At 41.2% G+C, this 17,125-nt stretch overlaps 2 protein-coding genes across 27 annotated transcripts in view; both read left to right on the top strand.

Annotated features, from left to right (window-relative positions):
* DPY19L4 (dpy-19 like 4) overlaps positions 1-17,125 on the top strand; it is a 223,152-nt gene that overhangs the window by 83,117 nt on the left and 122,910 nt on the right. The window lies entirely within an intron of this gene.
* The window catches only part of ESRP1 (epithelial splicing regulatory protein 1), a 66,731-nt gene continuing 49,683 nt past the window's right edge, over positions 78-17,125 (top strand). For all 26 annotated transcript variants that reach the window (XR_014843596.1, XR_014843595.1, XR_014843594.1 and 23 more), the window contains exons 1-4: positions 78-558; positions 1,072-1,200; positions 2,454-2,567; positions 5,765-5,879. Coding sequence is in view for 15 of the 26 variants with exons in the window: in XM_085022010.1 (XP_084878136.1) it covers positions 427-558; positions 1,072-1,200; positions 2,454-2,567; positions 5,765-5,879 (490 nt within the window). In the remaining 11 variants the exon portion in view is untranslated. The remainder of the gene's footprint in view (positions 559-1,071; positions 1,201-2,453; positions 2,568-5,764; positions 5,880-17,125) is intronic.

The following is a 17,125-nucleotide window of genomic DNA, read 5'->3' as shown; positions in this document are numbered from 1 at the left end:
GGTTTGAAGGAGCCAATGGGCCGGCGCCGCCAGGTGTCTCTTACCTGCACCACGTGGGGGAGGGGGAAGGGGCGGGCAGGTAGAGCCACATCCCAAAACAGAAAAGCTTTCAGCCATTGCGCGCGCCTCCCGGGGGTGCAGCCCTGCTCCTGGCTTTTTGCATAGACGCACGGGCAATTGAATACAAAAAGGGCAGGCCGCTTTCGCCCTCCTTCCCACCCCCCTTCCTGCCCTGGGTGTGGAGCTCGGGCCAGGTGTGGGCTTGGGTGGTTGGTTACCGCCTTTTGCATCGGCGGCGGCGAGGAGGGGGGGTGGGCGCTCTTTCTTTTTCTCTCAGAAGAGGTTTTAGCACTGGTTTCCTCGTTCTCACTTCCACCCCACCTCACCGCCTCCCGACCCCCCTTCTCCCCCTCCCCACCTATCGTCATGACGGCGTCTCCGGATTACTTGGTGGTGCTTTTTGGAATCACTGCTGGGGCCACCGGGGCCAAGCTGGGCTCGGATGAGAAGGAGCTGATCCTGCTGTTATGGAAAGTCGTGGATCTCGCCAACAAGAAGGTATTTCTCCACGTTTCTGTCCAGATAATAGGGGAGTGTGGCAAAAGCTTGAAAAAGTTTGGGGAGTCGGTAAACAAGTGCTCTTGTTTGCCCGCTTGTGAGGCTGGACCCAGGGCCTAGAGAATCCAGAATAAAACCAAACTTCTTGGCCAACCGCCTTGGAGCCTCCAAAATCTGGCCCAGGTGGGGAGGCCGGGCGCCGCCGAGCCCAGTTCTCTGCCAGTCGAGGGACGCTCCGCGGAGTTGGGGTGGGAATCCCTTGGGGGCCCAGGTGCCCACTTCCAGGGCCTTTCGGACCTGATCCGGGTGGGGGTGGGGCTGGGGGCAGGGCCGCGCCGACCTCTCGGCCACTGGACCCGCTGGCGACGAGAGAGCTTTGATTCTGAGGTCAGTCCCGTCGAGAGGTGTGGGCCGCCCTTCGAGGGAGCGAGGGAGGAGAGTGAAGACAGAGGTGCCCAAATTGAGGAAGGGGAAACTAAGCCCTACTTCTCCCCCCACCCCTCCACCCGCGAGGTGGGACAGCTGCACGAAGTACTAGTTAGACCGGATCAGTTGGAGCTGACGGAGGATTGTAAAGAAGAAACGAAGATTGACGCAGAGAGCCTGTCCTCCGCGCCGCAGCTGGACCAAGCTCTCCGACAGGTGACAGCCCCCGGCAGCGCCGCGCGGCCCACCCCCATACTAGTCGCCCAGGCGTCCCTCCCAGCCGGCCGAGCCCTAGTAGTCCCACGCCCTCGCCAGGCGGTCCACGCAGTATCCCCGGGGTGGGTTGGCGAGACCCAGACTTGGAGCCCCTGGTGGACCTTTTGCGAGGAGGTCGCTGCTTCTTTTTGCCTGCCAGCCCCTCTCCTCCCAGGGTCTTGGGCCCAAATTCGTTGGTTTGCAATTTGCTTCCTGAATCTATTCCTGCGGCCGGAGAATCAGCCGGGGTTTACCAGTAAAGTGATGATCGGAGTTGGAATCCTAGCGCCCCCACCCTCGGCCCCAGACCCCAGACGCGTCTGTTCTCCGCCGGGGTTTGGGTCTGCGGCTCAGCCCTGGGGCAGGGGGCGCTGTGGTGTAGAGGAGCTCGGCGTGCCGGAGCCCGCCCCAGCTGGGTGGGAACCTGAAGGTGCCTGCTTAGGGTCAGACTCCTGACCCCCCAAAGGTTCGGTTCCGGTTCCGTTTACTTCTTTAGTGGCCTCGGTCTCAGCTCCGGGAGGGATTGCAGGCCCGAACACATAGGGTTGCTCGTTGGGTCCCCGTGAAACTAGTGGAATCCCCTTACTGGTATTGAGCTGACCTAAAACCCGACTGCTGCAGGGTGCAGACGGATACTGGGGCGCCAAACACCTGTGCACAAGTGAGTGTTCGGTGCTCTGACGGCCCCTGCCCTGGCAACATGAGTTGCGAGTTATATGAGAAAGTTATCATTTATGGGATGTGTTACAGGAAACGTGTTACCAGATTTTCCTGAAGTCTGCATATCCATGACCCACATTTATTTATGAGAAACTGACATCTTTTAAGTCTGGCATCCTAACATAAAAAAAGTAGCAGGAGGGAATGATGTAATCGGAAGGCAACTTGCTGATGAAATGAAATGAGACCTCTGACTTAAAAGCCTTGAATGCATTTATCACAAAAATGAAAAAGGGAGTGGGGACGGGAGGAAGAGTGCCTTTACTCAATTCCGATGTGCTTAAACTGGGGATTGATTGGAGAGCTTCCCTATCTAAAGGAAGCTAGACATTTTGTGGCAACTGCGACTTTGTAATGTTGTCCCCAGCAGAGGTGTTCTTAACGGCAGTTTTTCTTCATGGCTCAGTTTTCTCTGGTTAACTAGCGGAGCCACTTTTCAGAGTTTGTAAATCCTGCCTCAATCGCATTCCCTGGGTATGTTTTGTTCTTTTCAGTTTAACCAGTCAGTGAGCAATGAACTGAATATTGGGGTAGGAACCTCCTTCTGTCTCTGTACTGATGGGCAGCTTCATGTCAGGCAAATCCTGCATCCTGAGGCTTCCAAGAAGGTAAGAGTGCTGGCTTCTCTGGACCTTTGGCGTGACTAGAGTCTTTAAAAATGGTTTAACTAAGTTCCTCTATTTTAAAAATATGCATAGGGGAGTTAGCATTTTGTGAGTACAGAATTTCAGTTTGAGAAGTGATGAAGGAATGGTGCTGATGGTGACAGGTTCTCAGTGCTAACACTGAACTTAAAATTTGTTAAAATGGTAAATATTGTGTTGTGTGTATTTTACCACAATGAAAAATTCGGAGCGCTCTCATAGAGGTGGTTATGAATACAGTAATTTTATAGATACTTTTGATGATTTAATGAAAGTTTCCCTGTTATTTACGTCAAGTTTGTGAGATGCTTGACATTCTTTTCCAAAGCGCATTAGCTAAATTAGCATATTTTAAAAACAAAGGTAGGTAGGAGAGAACTGTATTTTAATACATTGTAATACTCCTATCCATGTGGAATATGCCTTATCCTGGAAAGGAAGGAGCAAAGGAAAATCCAATTAAATCTTTTACATTGTAATTCTAATAATTTCATTAAAAGGCTTTGTACTGTAACACTTAAGCATATAACTAAGTGAAATCTTAATTATTATAGCATACTGTGCTTTGCCTGACTTAAAGTAAATGTTCGAAACATTGAATTTGGTATCAAAACAATAAGGTCAGCCTCATCTTTTACCTTTGTTTACCTTTCTGTTATGAAAAAGTGTATGAAACGAGAAAAATACAATATTACTGTAGATGTGTAATTTCCCTTCCTGGGAAGAATACTAAGGGGCCGAGAAGAAATGCTGAAAGTGGATGGCAGACCCAGTGTAACCAGTCACTGCTAATATAGTTGATTTTAATCAACTTAATTATTTAGAGCTGTAACTTTTATTGTGGTAGGCAGATAACTTAGGAAGATGGAAGTAAAATACTTCAAGGAAACTATATGAAATAAGTCTTACAATGAAAAGTTTAGACTGGCAATTGATGTCACAAGTTAGTGGGTAGTCAGTGCAGATTTCTTTACTGTGGTAGGGAAAACGGAAAAAATGAATTAAATGTATAATGATGGTATTAAAAGTTTGAGAAGCTGGAATTCCTTTATCTTGAGGGTTGAAAAAACTCCTTTTTACAGCATTCTTAGTAATTATTTGATTAAAAGAGGGGAGTATTTTTTTAATTAAATGCTAGACCGATTGCTATACTCTTGATCCAGAAATAGATATATATTAGAATTACCCCTCCAACTCATATAAGGGATAAAACTTGATTCTTCCCTGTTGAGCTATAGCAAAATGGCTGTTTTTATTGTTTTAGATCCACTGCTTTGGATGTGGGAAAACCTCCAGAGAAAAATTGAGATTATTTTGCTGAGTCACTTCCATTTGGATTTTGATAAAGAAAACGAAAACAATTTAGTATCATAATGAAAATAATTCTATTCATTAAGGAAAAATAAGAAATGGTAAAACATCAAAAAATTCTACAGTCAGAAAACATTAAAATGTTTTTTTCTGAATATGAGCATACTTGAATGTTTTCTTTCAGATTTTTGTCGAAAAGCCTTAGGGAACATTCATACTACCTAAGCCTTTTAGCCTACTTTGTAATTTAACATCAATATCTTATGTAAGCAATAAAATAATCAGTACTTTAAATGGATACACCTATTTAAAGTAATCTTTTACTGTTGGGCATTCAAATTATTGCCATTATAAATTGCTTTTAAATAAGCAATTTTGTAGGTAATCTTGAAGATTCACAATTCTTTTGGTAACTATTTTGAAAAATGTCACCATGAACCAGTGATACCTATTTCAAATATAGCATGAGCAGATCACATATAATAGAATCCAATAAAGGAAGTTTAGCTAGCAAGACAATTATTGCATAAATATTGTAGGTGACGAACATTAAAAAGTCTTTTATTTCCTTGACCTTATAATGTACAAATAAATTCTCGTAAGTGAACACACAAATTATTTTGAAATTTTAAGAAAAGTCTAAATTTAGTTTTAAAAAATTAATTTTTGAAAGTTAGTCAATGAGGTTTAATATTTCACGGAAAAAATGAAACAGTAGTGTAATATTTGTTTAGTTGAGCTTTGTGTAATTACAAGAGTCGTACTAGGAACTAAGATCAGTAGGCAACCGTTTCTACTTTGCCATTGAGATTTGCGAGCTCTCTCTATATCCTTATTTTCTTTATTTCTTTATTGCTGTGCCAGTGGCGTGCAGGGATTTCTGGGCCAGGGATTGAACCCATGCTACAGCTGTGACAATGCTGGATCCTTAATCCATTGAGTCACCAGGGAACTCCCTGTAATATATATATATATTTTTTAAGTCTACTTTGAGTCCTCAGATATGGCCAGAATAATAATGGTCAGGAAAACTAACGTGAAACTATAATTTGGTGCCAAATAATCCTTTTTAGGTAATTGGGAGTTTACTATCTTAATCTAATTTTAGTGTACAGAATAAGCATTATCAGAAGCCAGTAGTTTAAACTACTGTGTTTTAATGGAAAACTAAATTTTGATAAAGACATAAAATCCTATGTCTAGTTATGCATTATAAACATGCACATATGTATGAGAACTGAGAGGGCTAATATTACCGACTGAAAATACAGATGGTCTAAAATGATTGTGGCTAGACAAGGAGCATAGTTTTATCAAGCAGAAAATATAAAATATGTAATGTTTTATAGTTGCAGAACAGTTTTGAATGGCATACAAAGTGGAGCAAAAACATATAATCCATTGCCTTAAAATAAGGCAATTTTTTCCTTGAGACTTTTATGTAGGATATAACACCGAAACAGAAAATAAAGACACTCTAATATTCAATTTAAAACATTTTTTAGGAGTTACCATTGTGGCTTAGGGGAAACTAGTATCCATGAGGTTGCAGGTTCAATCCCTGGCCTTACTCAGTGGGTTAAGAATCCCGAGTTGCTGTGAACTGTGGTATAGGTCGAAGACTCAGCTCGGATGTGGCTGTGATGTAGGCCAGCAGCTATAGCTCTGATTCGACCCCTAACCTGGGCACCTCCATATGCTGTGGGGGCGGCCCTAAAAAGCAGAAAAAAAAAATTTTTTTTTTCAATTGTGGCAAAATATGCTTACATTCAATTCTTAGGTTCCTAATTGATAGGAAAGGCTTGAACTAAATTCATCTAGGTAACAATGTCTACTTTGTCCTTCCTCAGAATGTATTATTGCCTGAATGCTTCTATTCCTTTTTTGATCTTCGAAAAGAATTCAAGAAGTGTTGCCCTGGCTCACCTGATATTGATAAACTGGATGTTGCAGCAATGACCGAGTGTATCCTTTAAGCCATGCCTCAAGAATCATTTGAAAAACACAGCTCCAGAAAAGAAAAGGCAACTCAAGAAATGTTAAAACACTTTTAACTTTGACAGTGTATGAAAGTTGGCTTATCCAAAATTTGTCTGCTCTGCTAGTAAAAAGTGAAAGTGCAGTTAAAGGTATCTTTCAAAGTAGTTACAATGTACTTACTGAGTTTGGTGATTTTGTTAGATTTAGACTTGGATTTTTGTGAATTCTACACATCTAAAATAGAATTCACTTTCAGATTATGGAAGTGGTTTTGTTTTGCTCTAGGTTTTTTTTTTGGGGGGGTTGATAAATTGATGAATTTGCAATTCCCATGCCACTTGTTCTGGATTATCTTGGTTTTAGAGTTGATTTTGACTTCTTTTGAATGGATAAGAGGTTTTTTTTTTTTTTATTTAAAGTAGTGAATGTGTGCTCTTTACAACTGTTCATTAGTACTCTTTTAACCTGTGGGTTTGTCAAGTACACATAAATTGTGGTAATAATTAGCTATATTTGAGGTTCAGATTTTACCCCAAATTCTTTCACTACCAAGTATATCTGATGCATTATGTATTGTAAAAGTAACTTTTATAATCACAAACCTTGTCATGAATGACCCATCATCTTTAATCCAGTAAGTCTTTAAAGTGCTAACTAATAAGCAGTCATGTGCTAACATATCAGATGTAACACTGAGTAATGGCAGTGTTGGGGACTCGCCCAAAGCCACTATGAGAATCATCATGAAGTCGGACTCAAGTTATTTTTGAGAACTTGTAGGTCGTAGATTTTTATTCTTCCCCCCCCCTCCCCCCCCCGCTCTGCTCATGGCATGTAGAAGTTCCTGGACCAGGGATCAAATCTGTGCCACAGCAGCAACCCAAGCTGCTGTGGTGACAATGCCAGATCCCTAACAGGCTGCATCACAAGAGAACTCCCTGTGGATGTTTATTCTTAAACTTTCTCATTCTTTTTCAGGAGCAAAACCCTAATTTTTGTTTTATTTCAAAATTTCTTTTTTTGTTTTTGTTTTTTTTTTGCCACCCTACAGCATATGGAGTTCCCAGGCCCAGGATCAGATCTGAGCTACAGCTGTGGTAACACCAGATCGTTAACCCACTGTGCTGGGCTGGAGATCAAACCTCCTCCCCAAAGCCCCAGAGATGCCACCAATCCCACTGTGCCACAACGGGAGCTCCCAAAGTTTCTTGATGAAAAAGATTGTTTGGATATTTTTCCTAACCATGTGTAAGCAAGTCAATTTCATCTTATGTGCCTTCTTCATGGAAGTAGGTAGCTAAAATTTTGATTTAGCTGATTTAGCTACTGGTTAGTTACTGGTTTAGCTACAGCAGTGCTGGGAGAAGGGTAGATTTTATGCTCATTGGAGGGAATTCTAGTAAGAGTCATTAGAAGGCTGGAACAGTGGAAACACTTTTGCTATGTGTCTTGTTGCTTAGAGTACTGTATTAGTTAGCTCAGGCTGCCATAACAAATACCATAGACTGTAGCTTATAAGCAACAGACATTTATTTTCTCAGAGTGTGGAAAGTTCAAGATCAGAGTACCTTTTGGCTTTTTCTCTATGTCTTATATGGGTGGGGGCTTGGGGGGAGGTACAGGGCCTGGCAATGCGGCCAGGAATGGTAGAAGAATATCTTTCTTTTCCTCTTTATAAGGCCACAGGCATAACAGATTAGAGCCCCTTCCTCATTTAATCTTAATTGCCTCCTTAAGTACTCTGTCTCCAGATACAGTCACATTGGGGATTAGGGCTTCCACACATGAATTTTTGGAAGGGACACAGTTCCATCCATAGCAATGCTAAACCATTTAATGCACTGGTAGAAAATAGAGAAGTATGCTAGCAAAGTGTTAGTAGTTAATGGAGGGAATCTAATAAGTTAATTTAGAAAAAGACAATTTGAGTAGAAAAGGCAGTATATTAATAACTGTTTATCCTTGACTACTCAGTTTTCTCTTTTAGAGAAGAAAATCTTTCCTTAGTAATTATAGGTCAGATTTTAGTAAAAATTTCCATAGCTACAAGCAGGAGGTTCTTATATTTTAGGTGTATTGGTTTTCTCAGTGTGTTAACAGTTCAGGGGAAACTTGTTCAAAGCTCATCCATTTTTTTTCTCATTGATTTCTTCTTAAAAGTTTCACATATATAAGATCTGGGGTTGTTAGTAAACATTTTCAGTATGGTAACCTGGGCTTTTCACTTGCCCTATGGCATATTATCTACACGCTAGTTCTTGCATTATCTGACCTTTAGGTGAATGGGTAAGATTTTGCTCATTGCTTTTTCTTTTTTTCTTTTTAATGATTTTTATTTTTTCCATTATAGTTGATTTGCAGTCTCATTGTTTTTTTCTGTCATTCCTTTCCATCCTAGCTCCATAACTATTTGTTGGCAGTTCTTTTTCAAGCACCATGGAGATGAAAATCAGAAATAGAAATAGTTGACTATAGGTAAACAGGTGAATTGTGAATAAGGCTCAATTGGGCTCCATTTCAGGCACAGCACACCTGAAATTTGAGTAAAGGTATCATGGCCATTAAGTAATGCACTCATTGAAAAATTAGGGAGTTTTATATTTATTTATTTTTAAAAAGTCTAATTTTAACCTAGTTTATTTGGACTTACACTGGAGAGGTCTTAGCTTTTATAGTTTTATTGCCAATCAAAAAGTGGATTTTAATCTTTCGTGTTTTTATTGGTTCATTTGCATGTTTCTTTGCCCTTTAACAAGTAAGAAATGTTATTAAGCTTTCCTATCTGTTGTTTTTGTTTTATGTTGCTGCTGTGATCAATTATTTTATGACTCCTATTCAGAGGATTCATTATTTCCTGAACTAGGCCACCAAACTAATTCCTCAAGCCAAAGGCAATCATGCCAGATTTGACTATGCAAAAAATTTCTGCAATGTCTGAACTGAAGAGCTAGCTGTCCAGTTTTTTCATACCACTAAACATTTATCTTTCTAATAGGGAAATGGCATTGGACTAAAAGATGCTCATTACACATCCTTGAATGGTTTTGCCAAGAAGATGGCATTTGTTTCGCAGGGATTACCTGTTCCACCAGGTAAACCAGTGGGGGAGGGGAAGAGGCTCTCGCTCACCCTTGGACAGGAGGAAGTAAAGTAAGAATTTGCAACTTTGCTTCCTTGAGAAAGTTACTTGCCTTCTCCAAGCCTCACTTTTATCTCAGGTATTCCCCAGTAAAAATTTCTTAAACCATTGGGTGCTATGTAAATGAAGCAGTATGACCACTTTGATTTTAAAAAGTGGGGGGAGAAGGACTAGGCATTTCTTGAATGCCTTTTTGTTTTAGTACTTATTTTCCTCTTGTCTTTGTCTTGGTTCTAGAACCACTTCTGGTGTTAGTATTGAGTCTCTGAGTTATTCCAGCTGCAGTTTTTTACCTACTTTTTGAGTTACATAGCCTTAGCTGGACAGAGAACTTTGTTTAGCAGGTGACCTGTGGGTGGTATTTTGTAAGCTTTTTACTTAATCAGGTGTGGTGGTGAGATTGTGTTGATAGGAATGTGATTTTTTTTTTTTTTTTTTAAAGGAAGAAATGTCATATGGTGGCTCTGTTAACAAACCTGACTAGTAACCATGAGGACGCAGGTTCGATCCCTGGCCTCGAGCAATGGGTTAAGGATCTGGCATTGCTGTGGCCGTGGTGTAGGCTGGCAGCTGCAACTCCTACTGGACCCCTAGTCTGGGAACTTCCATATGCTGTTGGTGCAGCTCTAAAAAGACAAAAAGAAAAAAAGAAATCTCCTTTATCCCTTGGGGAAATTAATACCAGTTGTCTCCTGCTGAAAGTACATTTTGATTCTAAGGCTGTTGTACAATGACTGATCTGTTTTTTAAAAAAGAACAACCCTATTTCCCCCACGATGTTGGATGGAATTACTTCCTCCTGGTTTCTTAACCTATTTTTCTTAGCTTTGTTGTTCATGAGTTGCTTTATTCTCCTTTATCAAGACCTCTACCATTGTGTTTATTTCACTCTGCTGAGCCTTTACTAAGAACTCTTTTTTTGTTGTTTGTTTTTGCTTTTTAGGGCTGCTCTGGCGGCACATGGAGGTTCCCAGGCTTGGGGTCTAATTGGAGCTACAGCTGCTGGCCTACGCCACAGCCCCAGCAATGCCACATCCAAGCCATGTCTGAGACCTACACCACAGCTCACAGCAACGCCGGATCCTTAACCCACTGAGCAAGGCCAGGGATCAAATCCGAAACCTCATGGTTCCTAGTTGGATTTGTTTCTGATGCACCATGATGGGAACTCCACTAAGAACTCATTTTAAATGAAGTATAGCCTTGTCTGGAGAGCAGGTGAAAGAAGAGAACAATCAATTGGGTGCTTCCTGTATATATCCCATCAGTAGCTTCCCAAGAGCCCAGTGGAGGAAGTATTGCCCTGTTTTTATAGGTGGGAAAACTGAGGCTTAGAGGTTTTGTCTTGTTTAGAAGTGTCAGCACTTGAACCTGAATGTGATTGCAAATATCCTGCTTGTTAACTAGGGGATAATGTTCTAGAATTTATAAAGATAATTTGAGGGTGGGGTTGGTTATTTGGATTTTTCTCCCTTATAAATTTGTATTCTGTGTTTCCAGAGATTGTTCAGGAATAAAGGGAAGTGAATTTTGTAAAATTTCCATTAAGTTGTAGGATATTGCATCCATGTGTGCTATTCGACGTTATTATCAAATGCCATTTCCTTAGTGCAGCTTTCCAACATCAGGGTTAAAAAAAAAAAAAATTGCTGAACCAATCTTGTCTGCCCATCCAAGAGTTAGGAGGGATATATGTGTCTGTTTATTTTTCACCACTAATTGTTTTTTTTTCTTTTTATTTTCTAGAGCCACACCTGAGGCATATGGAGGTTCCCAGGCTAGGGGTCTAATTGGAGCTACAGCTGCCAGCCTATGCCAGAGCCACAGCAATGCGGGATCCAAGCTGCATCCTCCACCTACACCACAGCTTATGGCAACGCCGGATCCTTAACCCTCTGAGTGAGGCCAGGGATTGGACCAACAACCTCATGGTTCCTAGTTGGATTCGTTAGCCACTGAGCCATGACAGAAACTCCTGTTTCACCACCTCTTGATGGGGCTGAAAGATATGTGTTTGCATGGGCATGCTACCAACACAGTGCTGATGGCCTGCTTTCCCCATATATATTAAAGACATAGGAGTAGCCTTGTGGTGCAGCAGGTCAAGGATCCAGTGTTGTCACTGCAGCAGCTTGGGTTCCCCCCTGTGGCTCAGTTTTTATCCTTCACCTGGAACTTCCTTGTGCCATGGTTATAGCCAAAAAAAAAAAAAAAGAAAAAAAAAAGATAATAGCCTTACAGCGGAGTGGTTAAGAGTAGAAACTCTGGAGTCAGATTTATTGGGGGTGAATTTACTGTACTGCTCAGTCTCAGTTTTCCCATCTTAAAATGGGCATCACGATTATAAGGAATCACAGGACAGTATATCCATGTGCCCCTTAGCCACTGCTTGCCCTGCTGTGTGCTCTCCAAGGTTGACTGGGTTGTTGGGTGTCTCTGAAGAAAAACAGCTATCAAGGAATCTGAAAAGGTCTTACTGATTTAAGACCTTATCTAAACTATTTACACCTAAAATTTTTTTTTTTTCCTAACCTCATGTGAGACTGGATATAGACCTTTCAGAACATCAGCTACATGTTAGTACAAGTAAACCTCAGTGTTAATTTAGCTTCTCATTTGTAAAATAATGTATGTGAGTGTGGTTCATTCTGTGCTGACTTTTTTATTCCTTGTTTGGCCCAACCGTGGCATACGAAAGTTGTTCCTGGGCCAGGGATCAAATTCGAGTTGCAGCTGTGAACTGTGCCACAGCTGCAGCCATGCCAAATCCTTAACCCAGTGTACCACAGCGGGAACATCCCATTGCTCTTTGTTATTTTTAAATTTCATTTCATTGGGGGTATAGTTGATTTACAATGTTGTATTTGTTTCAGGTATACAGCAAAGTGAATCAGTTGTACATATAAATATGTCCATTCTTTTTTTCCATATGGTTTGTTACAAACTGTGGAGTAGCTTTTCCTGAGCCATATGTAGTAGGTTCTTATTAATCTTCTATATAGTAATGTGTATGTGTTATTCCCACCGTCCCGATTCTTCCCTCTCCCCAATGCCTGTTGCTCTTTTCAAAGAGTGGAAGCAAATGCTGCATGTTTTTTTGGGTAACTTTTTGTATATGAAAGGGATTTTAAATATCTCCAAGTGTAGAGTTAAGCTGGGTTAGTAGTTGACCTTCTTAGCTGGAGGGGTAGGGAATTATCTTTGGCACTACATCAGCATGATGTGAGCCAAATTGGCGAATTCTTTGGTTTGTGGTCTGTAGTAAGTAAAGTGGCTACAAATAACGTATATTCTTGGCCAGCCCTCAGTTGTGTTAATTTTGTGTGGCTTATTTTGATTATTAAAATAATTTACTTTTAAAATGTGAGTTTGGGCATTCCAGGATAGTTTTCTCGTGTTAGAAGGCTCTGGAAGACTTATTATCATGGAGTCTCCCTTTCCTAATTTGTTTATGCCATATAAATGATTTTTTCTAAAGTAGAAATTTTCCTACCTTTTGTTGCATTAGTCTCTACTTCTCTCTTATTTCTTCAAAAGTGTAACTGACTTGTCAGTTTTGTGCTTTGATACAATATCTCCTGAAGTAATAATTTGTTAGAATGGATCTTGTTTGCCCCCCTACCCCTAATCCTTGGAAAGAGTAAGCTTCTGAGGAATAGAGTTAATATCTTTTCCTAGCATTTATTACTGGTGTAAAAGTTTATGTTGCCTTGGCTCCTAATTACATTCTTTTACAGAAGGCTTGATTTTCTTCTTTCAAAGCTTCACGTTATTAAAATATAGCAGATTGGAATTCCCGTGTGGCTCAGCTGATTAAGGATCCAGTGTTGTCACTGCAGTGGCTTGGCTTCAGTCCCTGGCCTGGGAGTATCCACATGCCATGCTGAGGCCAAAAAAATAGCAGATTATTTATAGAACCTATTTTTTAAATTATGCAACTCATATAAGGGTAATTTATCACTTCTTTCCTTCACACAATTATAGGAAATTCAGTTCTTAGTTGGAGCACTATTTCTACTTTTCTCGCCATGTTTTATGTTTGCAGTATATTCCTTTGTTCCTTTAGCAGAGGAATCTTACTGACAAATGTTTGGCAGTATAGCCAATTGTGTTATACTATAAAAGTGAAACAGGAGTTCCCGTTGTGGCTCAGTGGTTAACGAATCCGACTAGGAACCATGAGGTTGCAGGTTTGATCCCTGGCCTTGCTCAGTGGGTTAAGGATCCGGCGTTGCCTTGAGCTGTGGTGTGGGTCACAGACGCGGCTCGGATTCTGTGTTGCTGTGGCTGTGGTGTAGGAGGGTGGCTACAGCTCCGATTCAGCCCCTAGCCTGGGAACCTCCATATGCTGGGGGAGCAGCCCAAGAAATGGCAAAAAGACAAAAAAAAAAAAAAAAAAGAAAGAAAGAAAAGAAGAGAAAGAGAGTGAAACATAGAAGGAGAAGAAACAAACTTCTCTTGGTGGGAGGTGGGATTCAGTGGTAATGAGAAATGGCTTTGAGTTGAAATTATGAACTGGGATGCAATTTTATTTTATTTTTTAATTTTAAATGATTTTTATTTTTTCCATTGTAGTGGTTTATAGTGTTCTGTCAATTTATACTGCAAAGTGACCCAGTCATGCATACATATACATTCTTTTTCTCACATTATCTTCCATCATGTTCCATCATAAGAGACTAAATATAGTTCCCTGTTCTATACAGCAAGATCTCATTGCTTATCCATTCCAAATGCAATAGTTTGCATCTATTAATTCCAGACTTCCAGTCCATCCCACTCCCTCCCCCTCCCCCCTCCTCCTTGGCAACCACAAGTCCATGAGTTTCTTTTCTGTGGAAAGGTTCATTTGTGCTGTAAATTAGATTCCAGATAAAGGCAATATCATATGGTATTTGTCCTTCTCTTTCTGACTTACTTCACTTAGTATGAGAGTTTCTAGTTCCATCCATGTTGCTGTGAATGGCATTATTTTGTTCTTTTTTAAGGCTGAGTAGTATTCCATTGTGTGTATATACCATATCTTCTTAATCCATTTATCTCTTAATATTTAGGTTGTTTCCATGTCTTGGCTATTGTGAATAGTGCTGCAGTGAATATATGGGTGCATGTATCTTTTTCAAGGAAAGTTTTGTCTGGATATATGTCCAAGAGTGGATTGCTGAGTTATGTTGTAGTTCTATATTTAGTTTTCTGAGGAACTGCCATGCTGTTTTCCATAGTGGTTGTACCAGTTTACATTGGGATGCAGTTTTAACATAGTCTAAACGTAATTACTCCACAGTGTATTTATTTTATATGTATGCTTCTATTAAATGGAAACTAAAAGTTTAGTTTTAAAAAGATGTTATTTATGGGAGTTCCTGTTGTGGCTAAGTGGGTTACAAACTTGACTTGTATTTATGAGGATTCAGGTTCGATTCCTGGTTTTGCTCAGTAGGTTAAGGATCCAGCATTGCTCTGAGCTATGGGCCACAGACGAGGCTCGGATCCTGCATTGCTGGGGCTGTGGTGTAGGCCAGCAGCTGCAGCTCTGATTTGACCCCTAGCCTGGGAACTTCCATATGCCACAGAATCGGCCCTAAAAAAAAAAAAAAGTGTTATCTACACATGAAAATTGTTCTGAAACCAAAGGTGTCCATTTTCAAGCTGTTGGGAAAGGTAGCTTCTTTTGAATGGATAAGTTAATCTTGATGGACTTTGTAAAATCTCTCTCTCTGAGGTCCACCTTCAGACAGTATAAACTTGGGGTAAGCCCTGAAATCTGTTTCACTAAAAGTGATACCCAGGAATCGTTGCCCTGGCTCAACTAGAGGCAAAGTCTCTGGACTTCTCTGAGTTCTGTATAAATGCAGCACTTTGCTCAGCGGTGGCCTGAAAGGCTTGTTTTGTTCCCACCGTTTGGCTTTCCCCTTCCTCGTTTCCCGTGGCATTTCTCATTTTGTAAAGCTGGCTGAGCCTGTCGGTGCTGTTGTGGCTGCCTCAAGGGCAGAATGACTCAGTTGCATGACGAACCATAAATAATCAGGAGGTGCAGACTCATCTTTCTTTCCCTCAAGATCAGACGTGCAGCAAGTAATTCAATATGTAATTATAAATTGATAGGGGGAAGAATTGGTACTAAAAACTTGTTTCTCCTTCCCCTTTATTTGTTGTTCATGTTATATTCGGGTCAGAATTATGAACGGGACACATGTTGCGAAGACGGGTGTGGGTGGGTAGGTAGGTGGTTTGGGCATGCAGAAGGTTGGGTGACTTTTCAGAGTTGCTAGGAGCTTACAGCTGCCGATCTTCCTGGTGTGCAATGACACATGTTGGGACGTGTAATGTGGAACCAAGTTAGCCCAATGTTGAGAACATCTTCTTAATTAAAAGTAGGATTCAGTAAAGTGGTTCTTCAGCTACAAATCTCTTCTATCCAGACAGCTCTTTCACTTGGTTTTTATATATCCATTTAGAAAATTCTCACCAAGTATTGCTGAAAACAAAACTAAGCAAACCTTCTTATCTCAGTGTAGGGAATTACACGCACATAGCAAATCAGAGCTGAGTGATAATTCCAGCTCCATGACCTACCTGCCTGGAAACCTGAGTAAGTTACAGAACTTCTGCAAATCTTAGGTTCCTCATCTGTTTGATGTTACTGTTATCTACCTGGCAGGGCTATGGCAAAAAAATAGGAAATTGTGTTTGGCATAAAATGGTGTGTCATAAATGCCATCATTTATGTCGACAGATTCTTAGAAGTGATCGGTGCCAGGATAGATGGAAAGAGAAGGTGTTCCCTGGTGGCCTAATGGTTAAAGGACCTGGCATTTTTACTGCTATCGCACAGGTTTGATCCCTGGCCCGGGCATTTTGTGTGCTGGGGTCGTGGCTAAAAAAAAATAAAATAAAAATAGATGGAAAGGGATCAGGGGAAGGTGGGCCTGTGCTCAGAAAGTGCATAATATAGTTGAAGAGGGTACTATTTTATAAAAATGGTATCCAGTCAACTCTTAAATTGATAGTTGTGACCTAGAGCAGTTGGGGAAGGCTTTGGTGCTGAGTGGGAGTGACCCATGGCCTAATTTGTTTCAGGGATTATGAAGATAAGAGGGCTTTATAGGGGAGTTACCTGAGCAAAGGTGAGAAGGCTTAGATGGTTCTTGTCATTTATAGAAGAGAAAAAAATGGGTGTGAATGAAGTATACTTTCCCATTTCAGTTCCTTCAAAACTTATTTTTTCCCCAAGATTCCGCTTGCGGGTAGAAAATTGTACTGTGACAAACATATCCTGCGGCAGTCTTTATTTTTGGCAATTTCCATTCCTCTAGGTCAGAAGTCAGCAAATTTTTCCATTAAAGGGCTACATAAGTCAATATTGTAGGTTTTTTGGGGGCCACATACAGTCTCTGCTCATATTCTTTCTTTACAACCCTTTAAAAGTGTAAAATCCATACTTTCCTCTGGGCTGCACAAAAATATGCCAAGGATCAAGGGCTGACTCTTGTGTTTTCATCCATATCCTTAAGGTGTAGCGTGTGTGTGAGTCCGTGCATGTGTGTGTGTGTCTGCTGATAGGGGTTTTGACACAGCATCAGGTTGGTCCTTAGGCAGTATTTCCTTGGTCAAATTTCTTCAAGATTTCTGTCCAGTAATGGCCTCCTACATGTAAAAATTGTCATTGAAGGATCAATAGATAGATAGTAAGGGGTTAAGCTGCCACTCCTGGGAGCTGTTAGCTTACACCTATGGTTTTCAGCCTGGGGCAGAGCTGGGGACATTGGGCAATGTCTGGTGATGTGACTTTTTTTTTTTTTTTTTTTTTGTCTTTTTGTCTTCTGTTGTTGTTGTTGTTGTTGCTATTTCTTGGGCCGCTCCCGAAGCATATGGAGGTTCCCAGGCTAGGGGTTGAATCGGAGCTGTAGCCACCGGCCTACACCAGAGCCACAGCAACGCAGGATCCGAGCCGCGTCTTCAACCTTCACCACAGCTCACGGCAACGCCGGATCGTTAACCCACTGAGCAAGGGCAGGGACCGAACCCGCAACCTCATGGTTCCTAGTCGGATTCGTTAACCACTGCGCCACGACGGGAACTCCTGATGTGA

The sequence above is a fragment of the Sus scrofa genome, chromosome 4 (assembly GCF_054392235.1).
Source record: "Sus scrofa isolate SSC_HxYL_T2T_F1_AM1 chromosome 4, Sscrofa_HxYL_maternal_Yorkshire_Landrace_v2.0, whole genome shotgun sequence".
Lineage (NCBI taxonomy): Eukaryota > Metazoa > Chordata > Mammalia > Artiodactyla > Suidae > Sus > Sus scrofa.
The sequence above is the reverse complement of the archived record's forward strand: the minus strand, read 5'-3'. Positions and strand labels throughout refer to the sequence as shown.